The sequence below is a fragment of the Manis javanica genome, chromosome 6, assembly GCF_040802235.1.
Source record: "Manis javanica isolate MJ-LG chromosome 6, MJ_LKY, whole genome shotgun sequence".
Taxonomy (NCBI): domain Eukaryota; kingdom Metazoa; phylum Chordata; class Mammalia; order Pholidota; family Manidae; genus Manis; species Manis javanica.
The window spans coordinates 91,262,565-91,281,097 of record NC_133161.1 but is presented as its reverse complement, the minus strand read 5'-3'; the positions used below and the strand labels follow the sequence as shown (position 1 = coordinate 91,281,097).

Here is an 18,533-nt window from a genome sequence, read left to right as displayed (position 1 = left end):
GGAAATCTGAAAGCCACTGGGAGTCATGGGACTCTTCCTGAGGGTTGAGAGGCAGAGAGAGAAAAGAGAAGGGAGTCTGGGGCAGAACCTTGGAGAATGCCAAAGAAGGAGTTGGACAGAGGAGGCGTTGGCAAGGAAGCATGAGGTAAAACATGAAACATGAAGCAAAACAACAAAAACATTTTTTTAAACACATCTTAAAAGGAGGGAATTTCCAGGACAAGTAGTCAGCAAGGTCAAATGCTAAGAGGTTCAGCAAAATGAGGAGTCAAAGTATTCATTGGCTTTGGCAACACTGGGTTTCCTACTCTTAGCAGGAGCAGAGGTGGGGGCAGAAATTAAGAGTGCAAAGCAGGTCTATTGCCTGGAATTGGGAAAGCTTCCTAACAAAGGCTTTTATCACACTGTGAGTTAACCTGTACACTACTGTGTTGAAGCTCAGGAGAGCTCCTTGGAGCAGCAGCCAAGAAACAACACCTCTGAGCTCCCATCTAAATTGTGGGTAAAATGTCAGGGAGATAATTAGTGCTGAGATTTTCTTTTACTTCCATGAGCACACAGTTGCTGTGCAAATCTCTACAAACCAATGACATACACACACACACACACACACACACACACACACACACACACACACACACACACAAGTGCAGTGAGTGGTATAATCTCACAGGGAACTTGAGGAAGCTGTTGTCATCATCCCTTCTGCTGATCAGAGTCTCAAAGGTCAAGACCACACTGGAGTCTCTCCATTGTTGTAAAAGTTAATGAAAGTTAATTATTAAAGCTGACAGAAAGGTAATTTCCTCACTGCCTTACATACCCTATATAAAGACATCCCTATACATATGGATGCATTCAGAGCCTATAGACCTAAGTGGATGGACACTGTCTATTAGAACTGGGCTATTTTATCTCAGAAATTTTCCACTGTTGCTGAAGTGCCTCACTGAGTATATATCAGGTAGGAACCAAATTTATAATCATTTTACTCAAACTGGTTTTCTGTTTCTTGCAAATGGTATATTGTCTGATCAAAACTTGTGTAGAAGTTAAGGTTACATTCTTGAATTCATTCCATAAGCATGAAAGTTTTGAATGATTCCACTAACAATAAGCTAAAAATGTATGTCAGGAGCCCAAGCAATGTGACGTAAATATTTGAGTAGACTTTGATTTGACCAAGTAAATAGTTATATGCATGGTTAAGGCTTAAACAGCCTTTTCAAAGATAGCAGAGATTTTTGCCTTAATTGTTCACATGATTCCTTTAATTCTGCACTCAGATCTGATTTTATAGGTAGACCATCTGTTCTGAAGTTTGGCAAATAAAGCACTCTTAGAAAACCTTTTTCCAGGAGATAGAATCATCAGTTACAATGTACTGATAAAGGTCTTTGGTCCATAAATGAGGGATTTATCTGCCAAAGACCCCAGAGCATCCAAGAAGGGAAAGGGGGAGAGGAGAAAAGGGAATAGAAGCAAGTAGGATAGAGAGTAAAAAAGGAGAGAGAGAAAAAAATGTAACTGGATAAGAGCAGACTGCCATATGCTGCAAGTTATATTATGGTGTAGGGGTGCTTATCCTACCAAATATCAGTCCTAAGAAGATAAAATTAATTTCATCCTTTAAAATGTCAGGAAAAGAGCACACAGCATTCTTTAAATATGCAAGTAAGAAACAACTTATTAATTGCTGGACTAAATAATTCTTCTTTCCAAAGTAAATTTGTCATTCAGGAAAAGCCTGTAGTAAAAGTTTGACCACATAATTGATTCCGACTGAGAAATTAGGAAACTACTTGATTTTAGAAACAAGGAATTTTCCTGTGGGTTAACATATACCTTGCCTCTGCCATCTGGATAAATGAAGAAGTATATAAATAAATGAACAAATGTATCAATATTTGCTAAATAGCTCATATTCAACTGAGCAACAAAACAGTTTGCAAAATGAGAATCAATATTTTTTAATTCCTAGATTAAATAAATAATAATAGTCCATCTTCTCTCCATAATGAAGGGATCAGGTTCTGCAAATAAGGAGAAGAAATGTTCATTTAGCCTCTGTTTTCACTTTGCTGGGGTGCAAAGGGGAGAGTAAACCAGCTCACCCCAGGGATGTTGTACTGTAGGCTCACATTCTGTGAAGTGCTGTGGGGGGAAAGAGTGTGGGATGAAGGACGCTCGTGCTCAAGGACAAGTGCACTGAGGGTGCCTCACTTGGAGCCTTGTTCCCAGTCTTTGTCTCTCCTGGGGATCAGAGCTAATGGGCACCCCACCCCAACAAGGCAGAAAGAGTGTGCACTGGGGACTATCACTCACCAGTCCTGGCTTCTCGTCCTGCTTTGTCACTTGCTAGCAGTGAGACCTGAAAAGTCATGGGTCTACTGATCTCAATTTCTTCATCTTAATTTGGGAGTAATAAGGCCTACCTTCTCTGCCTGCTTCACCGGATAACTTTTGAAGGAGAAAAGTGAACACGCTTAGAAAACCGTGAAGTCTTCTACAAAGTTGAGGGACTCTCTTTATTCTTTTGTAAGTAAGGCTGCTGGGTCTGAAACCACATTTGCTATTGGCACATCTTAATATTTCTCTAAAGATTTAGGTTTTTGGCCAACAGAGTCTTCTGTTCCAGTTTTTACATCACTACCCTTTGACCAGGCTTTGCCCATTCCCTGCTGCTTTCTCATCATCTCTCCCAACCTTACCTGTTTCTTCAATGCCTAACTCAAGACCCACAGTGCCTTAACGGAGCCTTTCTCAACTCCAGCCCACGTTCAGGTCCCTTCTCCCTACAATTTGTTGTCTGTACCAATCATCTGGAGCCTCCCCCATATATGTCCATAAGCTTTGGAGTTTGGGACTACATCATTTATCACTTATGTACCTTTTGTTCATAGTTCAGTTTATCTCAACAAACCTTTCTGAGCAACTACTATGCTGTAGGCACTATGTGAAAGGGGAAAATGGTTAATATTTAGATCTTGCCCTTGGGAAACTGAGTCTTATTGAGGAGAGAAACTTGTGATAAGTAACAGTACAGTATGCCATGGGGTAGAAATATATATAAGGTATGTACAACACAGAAAGGATTGACTCCTTAGGGGGATTCCATGAAGGCTTTGCAGCACCTTCTTATCTGCACAGCTATGTAGGGCGAGAGTTGCTGACAAACAATAGGCTGATAAATGCTTGTTGAAGGAACGAGGGAACACATCAATGGTCAGGGCCAGCTGAGTATTTTTAAGGATGAATTGGAATTTAGGAGGTGTTGAAGGACAAGAACACAGATAAAACAAACAATGTGTGCAGAGGCATGGCGATGTCAAACATTGTGGTGTGTCAGAAAGCTGTTCTAATGGGGAAGGGCAGGAGGGACGAAGAAGTTCATGAAACAGGCCAGAGCCAAATTAGGAAGGGCCACATGGGCCGTGCTAAGAAGCCTAGGTAGGTAGATGCTTTAAAATTCTGTTAAAATAAACTGGTGAGGACGGAAAACTGCTTATTCTAGACCAGCTCAGGGTAAACATAAAGTCATAGAAATGTTGGCAGCACTGACATTTCCAGACCTGTTTCAGTTGACTTTTGTCACATAGCCACAGTTGTAAATTGGGTCTCCACAGGCAATATTAAACTTAATATGACTTAAAGAATATTAAAGTCCTGAGGCCATTGCCTATGACATTAAAGCTAGGAAGTCTCCCTGACACACCTTACTTTCAGTCTTGACAGCAGCCCCACGAGGAGGTAATGCTGCCCCTTTCACCCCTGGAGGAGCTCGGGATTGAAGCACTTGCCCCCAGCAACACATTAAGCAATGGCAAAGCGAGGGCGGAAAGCAACGTCTGCTTAGCTGCCGGTTTCTCCAGCTCCGCTGCACATCCTGACTCAATTAGGTTTGACTTCATTTTTCAGCAGTATGACCAATAAGCAATTGCCTATAAAAGAATTGTCAATAACAATAATAAGTTTAGTGCTTGATCTAAGATTAAGCTGCAACTGAGCTAAGATCCTAGAAGATGTTGTAAGACCACTATAAATTAAATAAGTCACATAAACAGACTTCTTAAATGAGCCACGCCAGACTCGTTCTGTTCTTACCCACTACGGACCCTGAACTAGAGTTGTGTGAATTATCATTATTTTGGCAAAAAATAAAAGAAAACAAGAAAACCAAAACTGTGACCTTTGCCGGCTTGCCTTGGGGCTCTGTGAAGGAGCTGCCCCTCCACTCTCAGGATCCTCGGCTGAGCCCCGTCACCTCCAACTGCATTCTAGGTCAGCCCACTCCCTCTCTCCAGGGAAAGCCTCTGGCTTCAGAAATAGTCTGGATGGGTTTGTGAGATGACAGCTCTAAAAGGATCACCACTAAGGGATAGGGGAAAACAGGAGTGTTTTTCAAGTTCTGAATGATAATGGACCCATTTATTTCTCCCAAAGAAATAGCTACTAGGTCCAGATTCACATATATAAAACATAGCTTAATTAATTAATTACCTCCACTGTGTCTCAGAAAGGACTAAAGCACACAGGAATCCCAGCATTTAACTAGAAATTATTGCCTGCCCAGCCTCTGACCCCTTCTGACCTTTCTTCATTGACATCAGTATTGATCACTTCCGCCCCACCCCCCCTGCCATGCCCTGTTATTCCCAATCACCACTGAGCCCTCTCCCATTCTGATGCCCTCATCTCCCTGCTTCCATCCAGTTTGACACCAACCTGAATGCAGGGCTTCTGTGCCCTTGATTTCTGATTCCTCTTCAGCTGCTGATTGGGGTCCCTCTTAAGAGGTTCACTGGAGTAATTACCCTGCTCGTTCCCCACCTCTGCCTCCTCCCCTAAGTATAGCTACCAAGACACTGCTATATTTCCAACTGTCCATGGGCCAGTTCGCACAAAGGCTGGCTTACCTCTGGTTTTCTACTGAGTGGCACAGGGCCACTCTGAGATCCTACTGAGGGGTGGCATCACTGAGCACCCACTTTATGCAACAGTGGTGGAGATATCTACTAGGCATGGGAAGGGACTGGGAAACGCTTGGCACACATGCTGGCCTCCTGGTTTCCATAAACCACGAATTAATGAAAAATACTAGCATTGCTTATGAGCATCTTGTTTTAATTTAGTTTATTTCCTAGCAGAAAGGACAGAGCCCTGAAAGACTGAAACACTGAAGAGATAAATGTTGGGGATCAGAAAAGTTAGGGCCCCAAGGCACTTGTCAGTGGGGTGGAGTGGAGGTGCTGAGGCAACTGGAAGCAGGGTGGTGACACTCAGTGCTTGGCCGCAGGCTGGCGAAGGGTGGAACTAGGGTAGGGGTGGGTATGCACCTGACCATCCCTCATTAGTAGAAATATCACAAAGTTATTCATAAACCAGAATAGAATTTTTAAAAACTGAACTTCAGAATAATCTCAGGATTAAATTTCTGCTCAGAAGGAAAAAAAACAGAGAAGAACCAATGTGTATGACCAAGTCTCAGGACTAAGGAACGTAAGTATATGAATGCATGTGTGTGGGGGGGTGTATGTGTATATGAATATAATACCTGTATCATAAAGTCTAAAAATTTTAAAAGAACACATCATAGGAAAGGAAATAAAAGCAGAAAAGTATACAAACAAGGCTTTGAGTTTTTAAATTATTAGAAGGAAAGCTCCCCAAGAATGAATTTTAATCCCCTCAAAACCACTGATACCCTAAGGAACCCAAAGAGAAAACTGAAGCATGAAGATAATACAGAGCATGAAAAGGAATATGATAATATGGGTGTCAGTATTTGAAACTGGAATTATGATTCTAGGAACCAAGAAAAATTTTTCCAAGAATTTCTGGGGAAAGGTAAAAAAATAAGTGAAAAAAATTGCTTTTGAATTCCTAACTAAAGTAGGTCATACTAAAGTATACCAGAAATGATGAAATGGAGAATGACATTAATTTATGAGTATCTGGAACTTCTCTTGGCAAAAATTAACCATCGCGGTGGTTGATTCGGTGGCTCACATTGCTTGTTGCATATGGAATATGAGGCAGCAACTTGGGGGGCACAAATGGCAGCAAGGGAAGAAACCCCAAGACTGGGGTTTTGAGACACCTCAGGGTCTCTCTCTCTAAATTCTGGACAGATTTCTTAAGCTTCCCTGATTCCTGCCATTGAGCACTCCCCCTGTCATCAGCCCTTGGCGGCGAGGAGGAGGCATGTGCCGTTCTGCGGCAGGGTACCAGAAGCTCAAGCCCTTGATCCTGCTGAGCAGCTGGTGTGATGGAGCCCACCCCAGGGACAGCCATGCGCCCTCATGCAAGAAAGCAGACAGAAGTGAAGTTCGCTCGGCCATCATTGCGACTTGGCAAAAAATTAGACCGTGACTTAGGAGAGAGAAAAAGAAAAGAGCAAACAGAAGAAAAGTACTTTCAGGCTTTTTCTTAAGGAAGAGAGCTAATGTTTCCATGAACAGCTTGGTGAAAATATGAGTAAAGCAACAAAATGGTGGAATCATACTTTTTTCTGTCCACAGCAGCACCTGTCAGAGATATGATACACCCAGTACATGAGCTTTCTTCATCCTACACTTGGCTAGGCTGGATACCTCACAGGACTAAAGCTGTTCTTGAAAGACACCCCGGATAGCCTTTGCAAGAGATCTGAGGTGTCAAGAGTCACTCACATGGATTAGATGTTAACTGTTCGTGCCGCAGACATATTGTTAGTAATTGGCAATTAAGGACGAAAATCCAAGCTATGCACACCAATGAGTAAACTGACTTGCTCCATGTACAAATTCTGACAATTGAAAGTACTATGTTGTTAGTGATATCTGAGCCCCGGGACTTGGAGTGAAGGAATGGGAAAGGGGACAGAGGAAGAGAGAGCAAGGGGACAAGTAGTTTGGGTGGATGGAGGTTCAAAAAGAACAGCAGAGGGGGCCCAACAGAGGGGCCTCCAACAAATTCTGGAGGTCAAACCAGAAGATAAGGTAGAAACATTACACTGTAGTCAGAGGGAGTCGGGGGAGAGGATTTTAGAGGAGGCTAGGGAATGGGATGGGTAGAGAAATGGTTGGTCAAAGAGAGGTCAGGTGGGGCCAGAAGTTGCAGACAGCATCTGACTCCTGGTTATAACTTGAGCTTTGCAAACATGCTAAAAAATCCCTTGAGCTATGAGTGAGCACCATGTCACAAGGTACAATCTAGTTTGAGATCATTCACTGCTAGCTGTGACTGCGGGTGGGAAGAAACTCTGGGTATTACGGGTACTTACACAGAACCAAGATTAGAGGGAAAAAATGCCAACAGTTGGAATATTCTTCACTTATGTTCACATTGGACAATAGAGAAGCTGTGTGATATAGAAGAAGTAGCAAAGTCTGAAAAGAGAAGTCCCATTTTGACACTCTACTAGCCATATGACCTGAGGAAAAGTACTTAGGTTTATTGTGGAGAGAAGTGTGTTATTATTTTCTAATTTGTAAGAAGACAATAATAATAATAATAGACAATAATAGTAAGTGCCTCAAAGAATAGTGAGGGTTCAGTAAGTAATGTGCCTAAAAAGCTTTTGCAAAATTGATCTCATAAGAATAACAGAAACAGAATTGAGATAGGAACAAAAAATTTAAATGTCTTGTGCAGAAAATGCAGATAGAATAATAACTAGCATTTAGTGAATGCCTATAGTGTGCTAGGTGCAATGCTAGATGTTTGGAAAACATCGTCATTTAATCTTTCCAATCATCTTGAAACTTGAGTATTTTTATCCCAATTATGTAGAAGCAGCTCAGAGAAGTTAACTGCCCAAGATCTTTGCCCAAAAAGATCTCATCACTAGTGAACTAAGTAACCAAGTAATATTTACTTTGTGCTACAGCGTCCTCAACTATAAATTGTAAAACTCTATTTAACTCCCAGAAAGAGCAGGAAAAATAACTTAGGTGGGCGATAGCTTTGAATCTCACAAATTAAAAGCACTCTATAAGGTATTACAAAAATCCTGATGGGTAAAATGGAAGAGCCTTGACTGGATGTAGCAATGAATAGGCTTTAGTCTAATCTGTCCCAGTCTCTAATGCCATAACTTTGGAAACGATTCTAGGAAAGAAAACTTAAATTCCTTTGCTTGATGAGACCTCACTTTACAAGTAAAAACTGCACCCACAAATCAGTAAACTGAGGCAATTTCTATTCCTTTTTGGCGATCTTTTAAAAATAAACAAACGAAAGCCCTTGTTTACTTACCCAAAGGAGCCCTGTCCAGCTCATTGGACTAAAAAGTGATATCACTGTCACAAAACAATCTGGGTCCCTTAATCCTGCCTCTTTTGATCTCAAAAGGTGGTAACATTCAGTTCGGAGCTCACTCATCTGTAAATTGCATCACATTATCTCTGAGTTATTTAAGAAGCAAGCTCTGTTTGGTTTCAGGCATTTTAACCTGCTAAAGGCAAGAAGAAGCATTTACCACATAGTTCCAAAGGTCTTCCACTTTCCGCAGCCGTCAGAGAAGGCAAAATGATCGAACCCATTGGGAATCAGTACATTGTGGCCAGGCCAGTGTATTCTGCAAACGCTTTTGTGGAAGACCATAAGAAGAAACTGAGATATCATAAGACATTTCTGGATAACCTCAAAGTGTGTTGTAGGTAAGATATTTTTACTGGCGTTAGGAACAAATGAAGAAGCCCTTTTCTTCAGCTTTCAAACTTTCAAACTCTCCTTTCTGGCTCTAGCCCATAGCCTTCAGAATAGTTTTATCTTGAGTTCCCAAACCTCCTCCTGCCTGCCGGAGCTGGAAAGGTAGTCTCTAAAATGAACACCGTCTTAGCCCTCAACACAGTCTTCCCATTGCAGAAGATGAGACAGAGGAAAATTTTCTAGTGGAATGTTGTTCAGTCCAAGCTGAGAATGACAAATCAGCCCCATTACGGCTCAGAAGAAACAGCATTTTTCTTTAAAAAATTCCTTTTATGGTGGCCAGGGAGCCATTGATTTGGGAAAGGAGATGTGTTAAGAGGAAGTTAGTGAACTAGTTTTATTCCTTCACATATTATCATCTTTACTAATTTTCCACCCACCATTAGGTACTAACCTGAAATTTTGATATTAATTAACTGACCTGTGACTTTCAATGTTTTCAGCTGTTCCACACAAAAGGCCAAGAGAATTGCCCTCTCTTTGTTCCCCATAGCATCTTGGTTACCAGCTTACCGGATCAAGGAATGGCTGCTCAGTGACATTGTTTCTGGAATCAGCACAGGGCTGGTGGCTGTACTGCAAGGTAACATTTTTTTTAGATGTAATTTGTATATTATAAAATACATTCTTTTGAAACATTCAACTCAGTATTTTTTTATATATTCACAAGGTTGGACAACCATCACCACTATCTAATTCCAGAACATTTTCTCCATCACCACCACTCCAAAATCTCTTGCCCATTAGCAATCACTTTCCCTTCTCTCCTCCATCCCATGGCAACAACTTTCTCTCCCTACGGATTTGCTTATTCTGAGCATTTCATATAAATAGAATCAGAGAATATGTAGCCTTTCATGTATGGTTTCTTTCACTTAGCAAAATATTTTCAAGTTTCATCCATGTTGTAGCATGTATGGGTACTTCATTCCTTTTTGTGGATGCATAATATTCCATGTGTGACTATGCTACAGTTTGCTTACACATGCATCAGTTGATGAGCATCTGAGTATTGTTATGAATGCCTGTATACAAGTTTTCCTGCAAACGTGTTTTGATTCTCTTGGGTCTCTACCTAGGAGTGTAATTGCTGTGTCATATGATGATCCACTAGCAATGTATGAGGGTGTAAATTTCCCCACATCCTCATGAACAGTTGGTATTGTCAGCTTTTTAAAAATGTTAGAGTGGCAGTATCCTTTGAAGCACCCATTTTTAAATTTTAATAGAATTTATTTGTTTTTCATTTGGTTATTTATGCTGTAGATGTCATTTCTAAGAAACCATTGCCTAAGCCAAGACCACAAAGATTTATACCTATGTTTTCTTCTAAGAGTTTTAGCTCTTGTATCTTTGATACAGGAATAAACTAACTTATTTGTAAGTTATAATCTTAAATATTTGAAGAATTTAATGAGAACATCTATGATTCCCCTTGCTCAAAATAAGGACCCTGGTGCTTGTGTATTTACAGGTTTAGCATTTGCTCTGCTGGTCTCCATCCCCCCAAGCTATGGGTTGTATGCAGCTTTTTTCCCAGTCATAACCTACTTTTTCTTGGGCACTTCTAAACATATATCTGTGGGTAAGTGAATTATTGAACTAATTAATGCTTACATTGCTTTTTCTGTGTTCATTCTGTTAGCCACTCATTGTATCAGTTCCAAATCATGCATAATCCAGGTGAGAAGCCATAGCTTCTTGCAGGAATTAGCACTGGAGTTTGGGGAAGAAGGCCAGAGCTATGATGGCAGTCTTTATATGTATGCTACATTATGGTTGAAAGACAACTGCGCTTTAGGGAGGCATATATTGACTATAATTCATCCTCTCTTAACTAGGTCCATTTCCTGTTCTGAGCATGATGGTGGGAGCAGTAGTTTTGCGATTAGTTCCAACCACCAGTACAATGTCTCTGGACATCTTTAATAGCTCAATGAGCAATGACTCATCAACGGATGAGTATAAGGTGATGGTGGCTGCAACGGTCACAGTCCTTTCTGGAATCATTCAGGTGGGCACTTTCTCATGTAATCTATTCTCCCAACCTGCTTGCCCTGACTGATACACATCTTTCTGTCTTTTCTCTACTTGCCACCTCTCCTCCTCTTCCCTTTGGGTTGTACCCCTCCTTCAGTGGCCCACAGGAAATCATTTAAGGGTCACACATCACAACCAGAGGTGGAAAGGCAGATCCTTATGGCAAAGATGAGTGAATGTGGGTCTAGAGAGTAGAAAAAATGGGAACAGGGGGCACAAGTGGCAAGGAGTGAAACCTTGACTCCACAAAGTACCTGAATTGATATAATCACTACACATGCAAGGAATAGGGACACTGGCAACCTTGGAACTTCCTACTTTCTAATTCCCCAGTGGCTGTAATCCAGTTGGAAGGGATTTGGGTTTTTTGGGTTTAGCACTTTAAACTGTCCATACTAAAGATCTGAGGAAAGCTGGCTCTTCATGGTAGGGCCTAAAACCTCCATCCCAAGCCACACCTCTGACACCATTTCTAATGAATAGTACAAATGCCATGGGCTCCTCAATATTTTGTCTAAGTTCATGGTTAGTGATATTGTTGGCTCAGATCATTACAAAGCGAAAGTCAATTTACACAATTTATATTGCATTTAAAAAGTTAACTTCTATTGACAAACAGCATGGTCAGTTCTTTCAAATACATCTCTGATTCAAAGCCTTTGCATGGCTACCACTCTGGCCTCATTCTGGAGACGTACACATGCATGGAAAGGCAGCCCAGGTATACAAGGGAAGGAGAATCCATCCATACACTTCATTGCAAAATACTGGTGCTGTGGGGAATTAACCACTTATGCCCCCAGTTAAAACTGAGCACTTCTGATGTCCAATACATGGTTATGCACTTCTTACAGAGGCTGAACAACTTGTCTGAGGGACTATGAATGATGCTCATCCATGCATGCCACAGCAACTAGAAAGTGTAACTTAAAACTACATGGGAAAATTTGTGAGGGACAATGCTAGATAAACTTCTGCTGGGAAAGGTTTATGGATGAGCTTCTAAAAATATCACACCTAAAAAAGGAGTGGATAAGCCTGTTACTTCTTGGGTTGTACTAGACTTATATACTACGTGAATTCCATGTAGCACTGTACCACGACGAGTAGGATGGGGAGGACAGAGAGGGAGGGACCCTAAACAGGGCTGTGCCAGGAGACAGGGGCACCTGCTTCTTTAAGACCTTTACATTTTTTTTCTATTTACTTATTTATTTTATTGAAATACAGTTGATAGTCTTCTAGTTGTTTTTTTTTTTGAGAGGGCATCTCTCATATTTATTGATCATATGATTGTTAACAACAATAAAATTCTGTATAGGGGACTCAATGCACAATCATAAATCAACTCCAAGCCTAATTCTCAACAGTCTCCAATCTTATGAAGCATAACGAACAAGTTTTTACATGGTGAACAAGTTCTTACATAGTGAATAAGTTATTACATGGTGAACAGTGCAAAGGCAGTCATGACAGAAACTTTCGGTTTTGATCACGCATCATGAACTATAAACAATCAGGTCAATTATGATTATTCATTTGATTTTTATACTTGATTTATATGTGAATCCCACATTTCTCCCTTATTATTATTATTATTATTTTTTTTTTTTAATAAAGTGCTGAAGTGGTAGGTAGATGCAAGATAAAGGTAGAAAACATAGTTTAGTGCTGTAAGAGAGCAAATTTAGATGATCAGGTGTGTGCCTGTAGACTAAGTGTTAATCCAAGCTAGACAAGGACAATAAAACAACCACGGATGCAGAAGATTTCTCTCAAAACAGGAGGGGTAAGGTTCTAAGCCTCACCTCTGTTGATCCCCAATTTCTCACCTGATGGCCCCCCTGCAACTGTGCCTGTCTTAGGTTGTTCCTCCCTTGAGGAATCTTACCCATCTCTGGCTAACCAGTCATCTTCCGGGCCATATAGGGAAATGTAAAGTTGGTAAGTGAGAGAGAAGCAATATTGTTTGGAAAGGTTAGCTTTTTACTTCTTTGCAGATTTATGCCCTGTGGCTTCTATGCCCAGCATTTGTCTTGAGGTATCTATACCACTTGGAGGAATTATGATACTCAGTAATTTCGATATGAGGCACAAATTCTACTTAAGGGTTGTAATTAGGAAGGAAGAAGAAAAGCTATAGAAGTAGCAGATGGAAGAAAACATGGGAAGATTGATTATTTCTTTGACATATCTTCTTGTAGAGTAACATAAGCATGTATAGGTTTTAAACTACTAATTAAATTGCATGCACGCATTAACATAATAGGAATACAGCTACATAACCAAAGCAGACCTACAATTACCAACCATATCCAGTGAAACCAAAAAAACCAGTTAGACACCCTGGGCATTTGTGAAAACTTATCAATGATATGATGGATATTGTCTAACTGAATTTGAATAGTTTGAGAAAAATCAGACAAATTAAAACAACACATTCCTGGGAAGTGTTCATATCCCATATGTTCTTTTAACAGTAGATAGTCTATAGAATCAAGATTTTGGAGTGCTGCAACTTGCACTTCTCCTAATTCTTGGTTGAGTTCCAACAGTATAGATCCAGTCAAATTTGTTGCTTTACTGTATGCACAGGCCAGCTTAGATATTAGATATCTCCTTCTTCATTCCAATGGCAAGTCCAGGGACCAGTGGGATGAATGCAGCTACAACTGCAACAGCGCCAGGATCTTTGTTGCAGTGTTTTGATGATCATCTTCTGGAATGACTCTTCCAGAGAATGTTGATGTTGGAAGTTCTTCTTCATATTGTATCTTAATTTGTTTTCTGGGTAGCCAAATTAGGCTTTGATCCTCTGTATAAACACAAACAAACCCTTTGCCCACACTTTGTTATGCCCTTTATACCATTGTGAAGAACTTACTGGAGATCACCACACAGGAACTGCTTTTTCTTAAGAGAAAGGAATATTATCAGAAAAATGTACTTCCATAGCTGATCATCTGACACCCTTTAAATGAGCAAAATTAAGGATATTTAAAGCATGCATTAATTGGTGATTTGCAGTTAGTTTTATCCTATCAGGGAGTAATCCCCCTTTTCTTTTTTTTTTTTTGTTATCATTAATCTACAATTAGATGAGGAACATTATGTTTACTAGGCTCTCCCCTATACCAGGTCCCCCCCCACAAACTCCCTTACAGTCATTGTCCATCAGCTTAGCAAAATGTTGTAGAATCACTACTTGTCTTCTCTGTGTTGCACAGCCCTCCCCTTTCTCCCCCCCGCCATTATGCATGCTAATCATAATACCCCTTCTTCTTCTCCCCTCTTATCCCTCCCTACCCACCCATCCTCCCCAGTCCCTTTCCCTTTGGTACCTGTTAGTCCATTCTTGGATTCTGTGATTCTGCTGCTGTTTTGTTCCTTCAGTTTTTCCTTTGTTCTTATACTCCACAGATGAGTGAAATCATTTGGTATTTCTCTTTCTCCGCTTGGCTTATTTCACTGAGCATAATACCCTCTAGCTCCATCCATGTTGTTGCAAATGGTAGGATTTGTTTTCTTCTTATGGCTGAATAATATTCCATTGTGTATATGTACCACATCTTCTTGATCCATTCATCTACTGATGGACACTTAGGTTGCTTCCATATCTTGGCTATTGTAAATAGTGCTGCAATAAACATAGGGGTGCATCTGTCTTTTTCAAACTTGAGTGCTGCATTCTTAGGGTAAATTCCTAGGAGTGGTATTCCTGGGTCAAATGGTAAGTCTATTTTGAGCATTTTGAGGAACCTCCATACTGCTTTCCACAATGGTTGAACTAATTTACATTCCCACCAGCAGTGTAGTAGGGTTCCCCTGTCTCCACAACCTCACCAACATTTGTTGTTGTTTGTCTTTCGGATGGTAGCCATCCTTACTGGTGTAAGGTGATACCTCATTGTAAGACCTTTACATTTTGAATGACCATGATTGCTGATCCTGTGCTGAGAGGTACTCCTAGTCTTCACTAATAAAGCCTTTCTCCGTTGTCTTTACAGTTGGTCATGGGGGTTCTGCAGTTCGGGTTTGTGGTGATTTACCTGTCTGAATCCCTAATCAGTGGTTTCACCACAGCTGCTGCTATTCATGTTTTGGTTTCCCAGCTCAAATTTATTCTTCAGCTCAAAGTCCCAGCACACACTGATCCATTTTCAATTTTCAAAGTAAGTATTCCTTTTGCTTAGAAAATACTGAAATACATGAAATTCACTATCATGTTTCTGGGAGAACTTTCCTTTAATGCCTTTGCTATCAGCTTACCTACAACTTCCAAGAAATCAGTGGGTTGTGAAATGTATTCACATGAAGAAAAAGTAAGTGGCAAAAAGAACACCAACAAAATTGAACCACACACAGCTAAGGTAAACCACAGTGATTAAGTACCACTTCTCTTCATTTGGACTCTTAGGTATTATTAAAAAGGAAATAAAAGCTTTCATATTTTGTCCCAAGTTTGTAAAACATTCTCAAAAACTTATTTTGAAAGGCATGTGCTAGTTGAGTGATAATACTTCCCTGTTTCTAAGAAGCAGGTCTTGGTCTTTTGGAATTGAAGTCTTTCTGACTCTTTTATGCGTTCCTGTTTACAAAGCAAAAGCAAATCGGCTGATACGTCAATAGGGCAGTGATCGTCCCCACTGCCAGAGGATGTTCCGTAGAACAGTGTTCTTAGTGCTTCTGATTCTGAGTCCTCTTTTTTGACTAGTGAGTCTAGCTAAAGCTTTGTCTCCTTGGTTTATCTTTTCTAAAACCCTGCTCTTTGTTTCATTGATCTTTTCTATTAGCTTTTTACTTCATTTCATTTTTTTTTATTTCAGTATTTCATTCTCTATTTCATTTATTTCTACTCTGGTCTTTGTTATTTCCTACTTTTTATGAACTTTGGGCTGATTAGTGGCTCTGGCAAGATAGTCTTCAGGAGTCTGAGACAGAACTGGCTCCAAAGTGGGATCAACATTCTCTCACTCCCCTCCAGAGCTAGTCCAGAAGTGGAGTGTTCTAGAGGCAATCTAGGACCTAGTTGGGGCCTGCTGGAGCTGTCTAGATGCCATGGATATGGAATCCAACTGGCTTCAAAAATAAAGATCCTGCACAGCGCACAGTCAGCCAGGATACTAATTTCCAAAAGTGACACAGAGTCTAAACTAAGAAATGTGACAGGTCTTAACTTACAAAAGGCTGGGAACTAAAGGTCTACATGCTAAGAAAAACTCTCAGGGATCAGAAGGTACTTCCTGGACACAGCCACAGTGATGATCGTGAAATAAAAAATAATGGCCAAAGAGACATAAGATCAAGAAAGACTAGTTGTAGAAATGTGAAATGTACCCAAGACAATTTAACACTAGTGAGAGATTCCCAGCAAAACTTGCCAGAAGCACCCTTAAAACAGTGGGGTGCCCATCTGGCCTAACTTACCTTTCTCATAGCTCCATGCTAGTCGCTACAATTCTTCATTCGCAGTTCATGTGAGCAGAACAGAGAATCACTAACAATCTATGTCAGTCCATTTGCTTCAATATTTACTTTTATCCACTCAGAAATAATTAAGTATTGTATCCAAATTATACATTAATAACACTTGGGTGTTTTCTTATAATTTTAGGTACTAAATTCTATATTCTCACAAATTGAGAAAACTAACATTGCAGACCTTGTGACATCCTTGATTATCCTATTGATTGTATTTGTGGTTAAAGAAATAAATCAGCGCTACAAAGCCAAACTTCCAGTGCCCATCCCGATTGAGCTCATCATGGTAACTGATCATCTTAAGACTTTCTGTCCTAATTCATTAGTCTCATGTGTTTATGTCAAATGCCCCTCACTATCAGTAGATCAGGAGGTTTTAGTGGGGCTGATACCATCTCGGCAATCTGCAGGTATAATACTTGGTATGTCTTTCTATTTATTCAGAATTTAGTAACTTCCTTCTGTGATTTGGGGTTTATTCTTTCCAAGCAAGACAGGATGGGGCAGAGAGCAAGACCTCTGAAAAGCCGATAGACACATTCGAATTAGAGCAGCAGTTCTCACCTCTAGTGGCATGTTAGCACTGGCTCTGGCCTTTTTAAAAAATAGCTAAACCTGGGTTTGAGACTCTTATCTAATAGGTTAAGGGGCGGTTTTCAACAATGGTATTGTTTTCAAAGCAAGCCTCGTAGTTCTCTCACATTTCTAACTGCAAGCACTTTGCAACTTTGCAGACTGTGATCGCCACAGGTGTATCCTATGGTTTTGACTTCAAAAACAGGTTTAACGTGGCTGTGGTTGGGAAGATGCAAAATGGGTAAGTGTGTCTTTTATGATGCCATCTCCAAGCACTCACTAGAGAGTAAGCAGTAGTTTTGGAAGACTGGTATCCTATGGTTTTGACTTCAAAAAGAGGTTTAATGTGGCTGTGGTTGGGAAGATGCAAAATGGGTAAGTGTGTCTTTTATGATGCCACCTCCAAGCACTCACTAGAGAGTAAGCAGTAGTTTTGGAAGACTGCAAGCTGAAATGCATGCATCCATCCATCTGGCATCCATGAGAAAGGCTTGCTCCTCTCCTTCTAAGAGGATCCACAGAGGACAAAAGGGTTTGTAGTTCTTGACAGCAGAGCCTTTCTCCTTGTGGAAGGACTCACAAACCAGTTGCACAAGGACTCACATGCCAGCAGAAGCAAAGCAATAGAAGTAGAGAGGGAGGCACTTTAAACCTGCTTCTCTGAAAAGAAAGAACCAAATGAAACCAGATTTCCTTGTCCATAAATTACTATAAACAATACGTAGTGTTTTGTTTGAGGTTACTAGAGCCAAGTTCTGACAGTTCAAAACAGACCCTGGAGGAATCCCTACAGCATGCTGCTTGAGCAATCCGGATAGGCACACTCTGTCCTTTCTCAGGAGCAAATTCAAAACACGGCCAGAGTAACTCCTAACCATGGCAGAAGGATGGGAGGTCCAGTTTGCACAAGAACTTTGAAAATGTATGCCATTGCATTTACTGGATAGAGTAGAGAGATCAGTTTGGTGCTCTCTCTCCTCTCCCTGCCCTCTGACCAGAGCATCAGTTTCTTCTAAGGAAAGGGAATGTTGTTGTTGGGAAAAAAAAAAAGACCTCCCTCCCTCCCCATGCTTATGGAGTACTTGAGAATTCGAAGAATCAGCATTTATATGCACTGCTGACTTTAAAATAGCCAAATTCTCTTAAAAATAAATATATTTTTTAAAGCAACAACAGAAATTTAACACCGGTTATTCATGTGTGGCAGTGAATCTCAAACATAACATTTAATTTAAGGTTTTTAAGTAGGAATTAGGCTGCAAGACTCTTTCTAGGATTTCTCTCCATTCTGCAAATTTCAAGTGATTACATTTTATGGAATTCTGGGAGACATAAACCAGATAGATAGACAGACAGATAGACAAACAGACAAAAAAATTAAAGGGACCTTGTCAGACAGGTTTTGGAAATAAAAGATAAACTTCAGATCACTAAGTTACAATCTTAGAGACTTAGTAAATATATTTTAAATGCCAACAGACCTCTCTCTGCAGTGTGTGGCAGGGTAGAGGGAGGGAGTAACTCACATTTATTAATCACTACAGTCTATACAGAAAGACAGTGTAGCATCATATGGTAGGTAAGCTTATGTTTTCTAGAAGCAGTGTGCCTGGGATTTACTTGTGACTCATTTCTTGACCCTAGGTAAATAACTAAACTCTGTGCCTCAATGTTCTTGGCTGTAAAAATGGGGTTAAAAATAGTAATTATCACATAGGATTCTTGTAAGGGTTAAGTGAGTT

General features: G+C 40.4%; 1 protein-coding gene across 2 annotated transcripts in view; it reads left to right on the top strand.

The window, feature by feature from the left end:
* Positions 1-863: 863 nt before the first annotated feature.
* Positions 864-18,533, top strand: part of SLC26A3 (solute carrier family 26 member 3) — a 35,281-nt gene continuing 17,611 nt past the window's right edge. Inside the window, exons 1-8 of one of the 2 annotated variants that reach the window (XM_017662073.3) lie at positions 864-964; positions 8,425-8,642; positions 9,138-9,277; positions 10,169-10,279; positions 10,536-10,708; positions 14,742-14,906; positions 16,349-16,501; positions 16,950-17,032. In XM_017662073.3, the coding sequence (XP_017517562.3) occupies positions 8,512-8,642; positions 9,138-9,277; positions 10,169-10,279; positions 10,536-10,708; positions 14,742-14,906; positions 16,349-16,501; positions 16,950-17,032 (956 nt within the window). In that variant the 5' untranslated portion in view covers positions 864-964; positions 8,425-8,511. The remainder of the gene's footprint in view (positions 965-8,424; positions 8,643-9,137; positions 9,278-10,168; positions 10,280-10,535; positions 10,709-14,741; positions 14,907-16,348; positions 16,502-16,949; positions 17,033-18,533) is intronic. The other variant, XM_017662074.3, reaches the window with a different exon arrangement.